Source organism: Pteropus alecto, unplaced genomic scaffold (assembly GCF_000325575.1).
Source record: "Pteropus alecto unplaced genomic scaffold, ASM32557v1 scaffold21, whole genome shotgun sequence".
Taxonomy (NCBI): domain Eukaryota; kingdom Metazoa; phylum Chordata; class Mammalia; order Chiroptera; family Pteropodidae; genus Pteropus; species Pteropus alecto.
The window spans coordinates 28,451,909-28,463,471 of record NW_006436282.1 but is presented as its reverse complement, the minus strand read 5'-3'; the positions used below and the strand labels follow the sequence as shown (position 1 = coordinate 28,463,471).

Here is an 11,563-nt window from a genome sequence, read left to right as displayed (position 1 = left end):
ATATTTTACATTTAAGTCCATGAACTGTTTGAGTTAATTTTTATATAAGATGTGTCAAATTTTTCTAACATTTCTATCATCTCAATGTTGACATCTGTTAATTGCCTTTTTCCATTCAATTTGAGAATTTCCTGGTTCTTGGAATGAGTGATTTTTCCGTTGAAATCTTGATGTTTTGTATTGTAAGACCGGATGTTGTTTAAACCTGCTTTGGCTGGCTTTGTGTGACTCCACTCGGCGGGGTGGGGGGTGCCAACTCCTTGCGGCCAGACCGAGGAGGAAGTCCAGCTCCTGAATCATCTTTACTAACACTGAGCTGTGCCCTGTTCGGCTCTCTCTGACACTCTCTCGGGAGAGAGGTTGGGGTGCGTCATCACAGCCTTGTGACAGTCGAAATCTGTGCTCCTCACGGGGCCTTTGCAGGTGTGGGCGAGACCAGTTTTTTGTGGTGTTTAGCTGAAATAGAGCAGCTATCGTTAAAAGTTGAGTCTTGCTGAATGGCCCCTTCCCGGTTCATTGGCCAAAGAGAGTAGGCTTTTGTGGGGGATTTTTGTAGTTTGCAGTTGCTGGCGCTTCAGGGTGGCCAGCTGCTTCAGCTCCAGGTACAAGACACCCGAGGCAGAAACAAACCCCAGAGAACTCAGTACCACGTCCTTCCTTGTCCCACGGTCCCTAGCCAGTCTGCCGTCTCTCTCCACCTTTCAGAGTCATCTTCTGTCTGTTTTATATATAATACCCAGGGCTTTGCACTGCACTTAACAAGAAGAACAGGAACAAGTATATCTCCTCCATCAACACAGGAGGAACGGGACAAGTATATCTCCTCCGTCAACAGGAGGAATGCGGACAAGTATATCTGTATATCTCCTCCATCAACAGGAGGAATGGGGACAAGTATATCTCCTCTGTCAACAGGAGGAATGGGGACAAGTATATATCCTCCATCATCTCCCAGCAGAAGAATGTCTTCTTCCTTATAGTTTTGACAGTGCCATTTTTACTGCTGCCTGGCAATGCAGCTGTAACATAGTTTTAAAATGATGATGACTTAACAAACAAAATGCTCATGAGCGAATGCTCATGTGGTTAAGGACTGCCTGAGGACAAAAGCTAAACAGTTTTTCCGAGTGCCTGGTACCCACACCGGGGTGCCAGCTTGTGTGCCGAGTTTCTCTGGGGTCCTTGAAGGTGCGGCCGTTTAGCCTTCACAGTATAGTAACCACTGCAAACTAAGAGACTTGAGAAGCGGCGAGTCACGTCTGTGGATGGATTTGGGGGTAGGGCAGGTGGGGCGATTGCCCAGTGTTCTGAATTTTAGGAAAATCACATAAAGTGAAACTTTTCTCTCCATTAGTAGCTATGTTGTGTCCTTGCTGTGTGAAAACCAGCTCTCAAGGCCCGTGAGATGAGCGTGGCGAGGAAACATACACACAGTATTTGGCACCTTCGATTTTATACTTTAAGATGTTTTTTGTGAGTACCGAGACAGACCTAGTTTTTATCCAATTCTGCTATTTGGGCAAGTGACCTAATATCTCTTAGCTTCTGTTTCTATGTCTTTAAAATAGGAAAACATAATAATTGTACTTATCTCAAAGTTCATGCGAGAGTTTCATCCAATCTGTAAAAATGGTTAAATGATACCGGTAAGTTTCAGTCGCTGTGGTGGCCACGATAGTCACAGCGATGGCATTATCACTGCGGAAGCGATCGTCGTATCGCGGTTGTTCCAACAGTTCTGCGGTGACAAATGTACTCTGCACAGTCGACAGAGTCGGGTCCCTCTGGGCACTGAAGACCTGCCCGCTTTCCTCCTCCTCTTCTCACCGAGGGCGGGATGCTTCCCGTGCGGTCCCACATCGGCCACTTTTCAGTGTTTACAGATGAGTGCCCACCGTAACCGGACGTTCCGTGGGTAAAAGCAGTTCACGCAGCATGTCGCGGTAAAGCGTTTCTGTTCTAAGTGCCCTGGCTGTCATGCTGCCTCCAGTAACACCAACTGGAGGACCGGCTTCCGCTGTACCGTAATTCCAGATAACGGCAAAAAAACCCCTTATTTTTACAAGGGTTGTATATTTTGTTCTTTTACCAACTGTTCTTTGAACTTTAAAATGCTCTCTCTAGCTAGAGGAGGGGAAACACACCATTGTAATCAGTTCCTTTCAAAAATCTAATTGTACATGGAAGCAGATTTTATACAGTAGACATATGGCCATTTATTCGGAGTCTCAGCTAATTGGACTCCAGAGTTCCTTACAGTGGATCAGTGCTTCTCTGCACTGAATTCTGTTAAGCACCAGGTGTAATGCAGGTGACTCAGGCTTGTCTAAAGTTCTTGTGCACTCTGGGCTTGTGGTTCAGGGAGGGGAAAAATGCAGGAGAACTCTGTAAGGAATTCCTTGAAAACATCATGTGTATGTATAATTGAAGACTTCTTGTAGCCATCTAATATCTTATTTATAGATATTGGTAGAAATACCCATTATGCTCAGTCTGTACATAAAACGGATGTAAGCCACTGTAGTATATAGTGTTTTAAAGGTGATTTGTATTTAAAAAATTCCCACAGTAAAACTAAGTTAATATTGGACAAGCTGAGCTAGAGAAGATTGCGTGAATTCAAAAATGGATCGTAGAGTTACAGGAAATGCTTCGCTCAGGAAGACTGAGGGTTAACTCCCACTCTGCCAATTTCTACTCGTGTGACTTTGGGCCAGCTTTTTAGCCCACTGGACATACATTTTACCTTCTTTAAATAGTATTATACCCCCTATCTCATAGCGTTGATATGAGGCTCAAACCATATAAAGAATGAAGGCACAGGAAATGCTTAATGGAGAGTGGGGAGCCTCGTTGCCTTGCCTGCCCTACGTGTGTGGAGCTACCTCGCTAGTGCAAAGCTTTCAACCGGGTGAAATGGTCCACTCTAAATTTAAAAATACGTATGCCGAGATAGTGATAGTCATCTCAAGGAGGAATTTGGACTATGATATATGGTTAATTTAGATTAAGAAGACTTCACAGGGTGAATTCGGATCGTGGCTGTGTGTGTGTGTGTGTGTGTGTGTGTGTTCTGTCTGAGGGCAGTTCAGAGTAAGTTACTGATGTTGTCTATGTCCTTACTTAAAAAATATGCTTTTTTTTTTTTTTTAATTAGGGGGAGTTTGTTGCTTGTCTCCTGTCCCTATTACGACAAATGACAGATAGGCATTATCAACAGCTTCTTGATAGTTTCAATACAAAGGAAGAACTAAAGGTAAGTGACATTTAAAAAAAGGCTTTTTAAATCTATCTTTTGAGCATCTCTTGTTATTCATCATAGTTCGGGTCATCGTTCACGGTCGCCTTACCTGTGTCCATTACGTTCTAAGCTACTTTTTCTCAGCTTCATCCACACATCTGCTCATCTATATTGTGTCTTTGAGATTTCTGTACTCAAGCAAAGTCATCAACTCTTATTTTGGACAAGAATATAGGATTTAAAACACCTGTCATCACAGTGCAATAAACCAGAAACAGAATAACAACACTTATGAGACCAAGGCAAATAGACTAACTCTAGGTGAATTACCTTAATGGAGGGTGAGGGACTCTGTAGAAATATATTAGCTGATTTCATTCCTCTAAAACCACAGTGAGAAGTTCTGGCTACAGCGTTTGGACCAGGGAGGCAGGTTGTATTTGCTGTTCTCTATCAGCTGTGGTCTAATCAATACGCTGCGCTCGTCTGACACACTGGCATTAAATAAAAAAATATCGATGCCAAGTTTATAAATATCCAACCTTTTCTGAGATTTAGGGAACTTTAATGCTTCCTTCACGATGCTCACTAATGCTTAGAAGTTCATTGTCCTCGGTCGGAGAAACGACCTGCCACCCATCCTTATTTACTTTGATTTCTCGTCCATCTCTGCAGTTTTCCAGATGACGTCACGTGCCAGTCCTCGTAATGGAAGGGTCCCTGAGATGCTGGGGTGTGGGGTGTGGGAAGTGGGAGAGGGTGGGCGCGGCCCCACGGTGCTTGATTGTTGCACGATTGGAAGCCTCCCAGTGCCCGAGAGGACACACGTAGATTGTCGAAATAGAGACAGTGCATAAGGATCACTTATCTTTGACTTTTAACTACCTAGAAGAGGTCGTATGATCTCAGAAGAATCTTTCAGTTCTCTTGGAGTAGTTGATAAGCCTGAGTCATAGGAAATAAAGAATAGGTCTAGGCGGATGTAATCTCTGGGCTGTCAGTTGACTGGCATATTCCCAAGCCTGAAAATATCATGTTTTTCATGCTTACGTTCATTCTTGAGTTTGGAATTAAAAACTGATAAAAAGCATTAGAACTTACCCACTCTACAGACAGACATCCATGTGGCTGAAAAGGAAGATAATCAAACAGTTATTCACCTGCGTCAAATGTTGAATCCTTAACACATTTGAGGAACCATTCGGTTTTACTTAAGAAGCCTGTGACTTGGTGTTTCAAAAGTTCATATAGGAAAGGTCTACATGATTTCACAGAGCCTGGGAAGTTAAAAAAAAAAAATAGAAAAGCATAAGCTGAAAAGAAACATGACTAATCTTGGTATCGAGTTTCACGCTTTAATACTCTCTCGAACGACGATAAAGCGGACAGACGTCACGAGGGACGTGGTTTGCGTGGCGTTTCCGCGTTGCGGTCGGCCTCTCAGCGTTCTACAGGTCATGTATTTCCCTCTTCACTGCTAACTGTGCGTCAGGCCAGGAAAATTATTTGATATTATTTCATGTGCCCTTCAGAAAGTATGGATCACGTGATGCAGGTGCACCTGGTACAGCCGCTGTCGTTAGGTGACCAGGGACAGAAAGGCCAGTGCCTGCAGTGGGAGGACTCAGGTTATGGGCGTCGACACCGCGAGGGGCCCATCCCCTGGGGAAGCGCGCTGAGCTGGGGAGCATCCAGGACTCACCGTCGACCCAAACTCACGGCAAGAGGAAAAGTCCCCCAGACAAGTCTCAGCCGGGAGCTGCGAGCTGAGTGTCAGTGTGCTGGACATGTCTTCACTAGGACGGCAGACCTGTCCACGAAAATGTCACGCGGACACCCTCACTGACGTAGCATAGCTGCCAGTCCACCGTTACGACAGTCGTTAGAATTAGTTTATTTACTGGTGTTTGTCCCCAAGCCCCAGCCACCAGGCCGTGAGCTTCCCCATGTCCGAACCTTGGGCTGGTTCACCTCTGCAGTCTTAGAGCCCAGAACTCTCCTTGCACGTTGTAGACGGAACATCTGTTGACGGATGGAGTACGGAGAGTGGGGAAGGGGCTCCGAAGACGCGTGGACTTTGCTGTGAGGACATTTGGAAGCTGTGGAGGGGTTTAAGAAGGGAGAGGTGATCACGCTTGAGTCAGAGGCCTCTGTGGCTGCGCCGTCGACAGTGAGTTAGCCGAGGCTGCGACGGGAGGCACAGAGCTGTAAAGAATCTCGGGCAGTAATCTAAGCGGGATGCACCCGTGGCTTGAGACAGACACGATCTCGATGATGGATGCTGGGGACATTCAGGAAGCTGACGTGGCAGGACCTGATGGCTAGTTATAGAACAAAGGTGAGGCAGAAGCTTGTTGACGATGACGCGCAGGCACTTTGGCCCGGCCTGGCCTTCACTGCCCGAGGAACCCCGAGGCGTGGATGCGCACGCGCGGGAGCGGAGACAAGTACGGCCTCAGCCTGAGCCTGGTCACCTGGCGGGCATCTGAATGGAGATGTCTTGTGGACGGTGTCTGCAGCTCGGGACAGGGAGCTGGACTGTGGACGTAGACTCAGAAGCCATCAGCCAGTGAATAATGACTGACACCCTGGAGTCGGCGTGAACATCCAAGGCGAGTGTGAGGTCGGCGGGACCTGAGCGGAATCCTAAGCGTTGGGGAGGAGTTCGCGGGGCGGCCAGGTCAGACCATCACAGGGTTCGTGAAGATCGTCGGTGAACTCGACGAGCAGCTTCAGCGCCTCGGTGCCAGTGGAGGCCAAGTTGTCAGGGGCTGAGGACTGGAAAGAAAGAAGGGTGCAGTGGGCGCACACAGGTGTGTCAGGAGGAGGAGGATAAGGTGGCACTGGAGAAACGTCACAGGGACCTCACTGCTGGAGAGACTCACGCATGTTTAAATTTAGCGAGGGGGGCGGGTGGAGAAGTGGCGTTGTCGCAAGACACGCCCACTCACAGGGCGAAGTCCCTGAGAGGCAGCAGGGGGAGGGGACAGAATTCGCCTCGCCTGGCGGAAGGTCACCTTGCCCAGCGTGTGTGGGGTGGGTCGCTGGAGGAAGACAGGCTGCAGGCGTTCACTCCAGTAAGCACTGATTAGTCATCCACGTTTACTCTGTATTTTAAAAGTTCAGATGTCACCTTTTAACAAATAAGTTGTCCCTCTTTTCCATGTTCTTCAATGCCAAATATCTCTGCGTATGCCTCTGAAACCTAACATTACAAGATTTTTCAAAGAGGCTCGCACTGGTTCAGAGTCCCTTGATCCAGAGACCTTCAGATGTATTTCGGAAATCAGATGTTGGAGATTTCAGAGAGACGATATGGCACATACACTGTATACCCTAAAGCACCTCCAGTAGGATTGGGGGTAGCAACTGTAATCAGACGCCTTAATATTTCTGCAGTTAAGCAAAATATCCGCTCCGTGCGGGATAAATAAAGACTGTAGCTAGTTCTGGTCACCTTTGGCTGCCAAGTGGGTTATAGAACCGAACCCCGCAGAGGACTGTGGGTTTGCGTGTGGCGAAGGGACTGAGAACCTCCAACAGCGAACGTTCATATCGAACTTAGTCCATGAGATACGCCTCTCAGAGGTGGCTTGATACTAACTGACTTAATTCTCATAACCCCAGGAGGGTAGGTACTTTGACTGTTCTGTTACACGTGTCAGTTAACTGAGCACGTTGGCTGGGTATCAGGGGTATCAAGACTAATAAAACAGTCGCCGTTAAAGCCTAACGTTAGCAGGGGCATCTAAGGGCATCTGGGTCATTACGTTTCTGAATGAATGATCCGTGGTGACCACGGCTAACAACGCCAGACCGCCTCCCCACCCCACCCCACGGCCGTCCGCCTGACTCCTTGCCCCGGCTCATTTCCCTGCCCCAACCCCATGGACATTGATGCCGTTATGACCCCCACGTAGTCGCCAGGGCTAGGAATTCTGTCAGCGTCTGAGCTCTTTGCTCAAGCGGCTAAACTCTGCCTTTTCCTGAACTTTAATGAACTTTCCCAAATCAAAATCTTTGCTATCAAATTGCATGACATTTCATTTGTCAGCTAGTTAAGAGTAATAAGGTGGTCTAAGATCAATTAGTGGAGGAAGAGTTATTTGGGGTTTTGTTGTTCTTGTTGTACCTATGTTTAGGTTAGAAATGGAGTAAATAAGGGAACTATCAGTAAGGAAGAGTATAACTTGATAGAGTGATATAAATAGAAAATTGTAGCATATTGGGATTAGACACTAAAAGTCTCACATAACCCTACTGGTTTAAAATCATAAATCGAGCTCTCTAATCTCCAGTAGCTTCTGTTAACCCGGAGGGGTGTGTCCTCGTGGACTATTTTCTATGCTCTATACACATTTTTAATGGAATCATACTATTCGTATAGATTGCACTTTTTTTTGGCACAATAATGTATTATGGATATTATGTAGCCCAGTACGTCATTCATGCTCCTGAGTGTCATTATCTGATGCTCTATAATTTCATCATTCCCCTTCCGATGGGCTTTCAGATGCTCCTGATTTTTGCCATGGAAAGGATATTGCCGTGAACCTTTATCCTCACACATAGATCTCTGTGGACTCGTGCCCTCGTTGCTGTAGAGTGAGTTCCCAGAAGCAGAGCTGTTGCATCATGGGATATACACGTTTTAACTCTTCATCAATAACTGACAAATCGTGTATTGAGATTTCTGACTCGATGTTTTCGTTGTTCTTGATTCCTAGTGTCACTGCTTTTTTTCTCATCAATTCAGAGAGAGGTTTGGCCTAGCGTTTCCCCGCGGTTCTCTAAATCAAAATGAACTTTGAAAGTCTGTAGTTCTCAAGTACCCGCTAAGAACAGAGGTGTTTTAACTCCATTCTTGCTGGGAGAAGCTGGCCGTCTCCAGGGCAACTGTTGGAGTGGCTTCCTAATGGCTTTGAACAATATGCCATGTGTTCTCCTTGGTCCTCAGGCCCTGAAGTGTGAGTCACATTGTCAGCAGAAAGGTGTGGGGGGCCAGGACCTGGGGGCAGCTACTCTGCATTGTTGAATTCTTTCCTTCTCTGGAACAGGTCATTATTTTAGAAGCAAACAAAAGCAAAAACTAAGAAGCGATTAGGGTTTTTTCTCCTCCCTGTAGTCAGTAATGTTTTATTATACACCCACCTGCCCCTGGGGGCGAAAGTTGTGTCCACATCCCTGGCATTTTATGTATGTGGAGAGCAGCGAGCCGCCTCTCCTTCGTGATTGTGACTTTTCTTATAAAAGTGTGGGATCGCGCTTTGACGCATGATAGTCCCTGTGTTCCGGATGCTATGCACAGCCTGATTACAGCCTTCCATTGTCTCCTGTGGCTGGGCGGGACTTCCACAAATCACATGCGACCAAGTCTCCGGCCAGCTTCAAGGTCTAGGGACTTAACGTTACCTATGAACAAAGTCTAGTCTTCCATCTTCATGTCTTCTACCCTTTTCCAAAACCCTTTCGCTCCAGCCACTTAAAATGTCTCTGTATTCCTAACAAACTTTATATATATATAGATACATATATATATGTATCTATATATAAAATATATACGTATATATAATGTATTTAAGTATACAATATATATATTTAAATCTTCTGATTCATTTTTTTTTTTTGTCTATTTCCAATGTCTGTTCCACCATCATCTAATTTGTGCCCCTGTTAATTAATTCCTTCCCTGCTTTAAGCTCATGCTATAAAGTCCGGCTCAGGTATCACGTTCTTTATGAAGCCTCGCAGATGACAGTCCCCGCCCACCCCCACCCAGTGATAGCACAAAACAATGTATCGTGATATCGTGATTGTTTCCTTGTATTCTCGATGACTGTGGACACTATGTCGCTGCCCATGTCCTAAGCACAGAGCCTGGAACACTAAATCTTTGTGGGATGAATCAGCCCTCTTAATAAATGTCTGCCCGCTTCATAAGCCATTTTTTTTCCATACAATTGTTTCGACTTATAGTCTTTATTACAGAAAAATAGTCCTAGAGCTCTCAAAGCTTGAAAACTATTTAGGAGTTATTTTTGCGTAATACACTTAAACATTCAATTTTTAAGGATATGAATTTCAGCGTGATCATGATTTACACCCTTTAATTGAATTTAAACCCAGTCTCAAGGGTGTTACACATTTGAAATTGGTGGCGAATTTTTAAAATAACATCTGACTGTAATCTAAGCCATCAGCAAAGGAAACGTGTCCTCAGAAGAAGTGCCCTGTCATGTCGTTGCTCTCGACAGGGGACCGTGGCCGCCGGCCTGTCCACCTGCTTCCTCTTCTGGATCTCTTACCTCAGGTTCAGGGTCTCAGAATTCCTCCCTCCGCATCTCGCCAGCTCTGTTTCATGTCCCTGCTTTCCATCTGATATCATGGCATTGTGTAAACACAACACAATCCATCACTGTCAGAAAACCCTTGTAAAACACAAATTTGGTCCTCGCCCATATCCGCATTAACCCCCTCAGCGTCCCCACATCGCACTCAGGATAAATTTTCCAACTGCTTACCATGGAAAATGTATTTATTTATCTTTTCTTTATTATTTATTTTCGATTGGTCTCTACTTATTTATGTCTCATTTATTTGGTTAACTTTGGCCCCTACTTATTTTCTTTCTGTCTGTCCGTCTGTCTGTCTATCATCGGTCATCTCTCTACGGATCTCTTTACCTGTCTATCATTTGTCCCCATTTCTTAAAGCTCTATTGCTTGCCACTGCCCGTGTCCGTGCATCCCTCGTTCTCTCTTGCCTCCGAGCCTGCCAGGTTGCTCTTCCTTCTGCGTGGATACCTGACTCAGACTTGTCCCAGCCCGTAGTGCATGCATACGTCCGTGTGGTCGTTAGATTAACACCTCTCCCACCGAAGGGTGAGCTCCACGGAGGCAGAAATCACGTCCGGCTAACTGTGGTGTGGCATGTCACAGGCATGCTGTCGATATTCTCGCATAATAAATTAACGGGTATATCTTACCCCACTCGGTGTCCCCAGCATCTAACACAGTGCTTGGCACATCGTAAAGTACCCAGTACTCACGAATAAACGTGAGTGATCATTTCTAAACTCATAATTATTGCTCTTCTTTCTTTTCTCTTCGAATATGGGATATTATTTTTTGTTTAGAAGGTTTTCACGTGAAATTTCTCACTTGACCCTCTTGCCCTGCAGAAAAAGTGTTTCTGTAAAGTAGCAGCTCCCTGTTGCTTTATTTTGAGTCTTTATTTGAATACTAACCAGCAGTGCAGTTAAATTACCATGTTGCGCTATTTGAAGTAAACAAACTACAAAAGAAACTGCCCCCAGGCTGCCAGTTTTAAAATGGTGCCATGTGAAATACTTGTATCTTTGTGCTGTCCAAACAGGAATATTATTACAGCAATGTGCTTTTATTTATTTATTTATTTTTGTAGTTACAGAAAGAATTGGTTACTTAGTTATTGTTATCTGTGCAAAATAATTTCACAGAGCTATGCAAAAGCACATATTTAGTGAAATGACCAGAGCTGAAAGGTGCTTAAAGAGGACAGACGAGGAAGTACCAGTGTATTAGGAGATGGAGAAGGAGACATAGGAGAATCTAGCATTCAGGTCTCAGTGCTTTAAAATATCAGAACTGAGTTTGAAATGAGATCTGTTCCACAGCAATCGATGAGACATACTTGCTGAACTAAATTAAATGGAAGTACCACAGTGGAACGTGTTTCCATTACCATCTGCTGAAACGTTAACCACCGTTTAGAAAAAAGAAAAATTGTTATGAGTAGATAAATGATCATATTCACTGTCTTTTAATCTTCTCTAACTAAAAGAGAACTTGAAGCCCCCACATTTTCTAAGTTTTGGAAGCTCGGAGCCGAAGAGGTTAAATAAATTGCCAGTCATTGAGCCAGCCACTTGCAGAGCCACAATTAAAATCTAGGTTTTCTGATGTTCAATACAATGTTCTCTTGTTTTCATTATAAGGTTTGTACAGATGAATGAAGTTGGTTCTATAAAGGTACATGAAGCTCAAGTGGATACCTTAGAAAACGGCTTGAGAGGCTGGAAAGTGTTCTCGGGGGGATACGGAATTATGTTACTACATGGGCACTGGCACCGTGTCACTGGCTGCCATGTCTTTTATTTTGTGAGATAAAAGGGAATAGGAAGACTCCTACACCTGGACTAACTGTACCTTCGTCCCCAGCATTACAAAAGAACCGCCAATGCTAGCCCGTGAGGTGGACGTGTTGCTGTCTATAGCCAATTCTTTCAGCCATTTTTCCCCTGTGCAACTGACGGCACCATGCCCCCGCCTCCACACACACAAC

General features: G+C 45.1%; 1 protein-coding gene across 1 annotated transcript in view; it reads left to right on the top strand.

Moving 5' to 3' along the window:
- Positions 1–11,563, top strand: part of DOCK4 (dedicator of cytokinesis 4) — a 194,114-nt gene that overhangs the window by 112,085 nt on the left and 70,466 nt on the right. Inside the window, exon 24 of the mRNA XM_025046816.1 lies at positions 3,158–3,256. Within this exon, the coding sequence (XP_024902584.1) occupies positions 3,158–3,256 (99 nt within the window). The remainder of the gene's footprint in view (positions 1–3,157; positions 3,257–11,563) is intronic.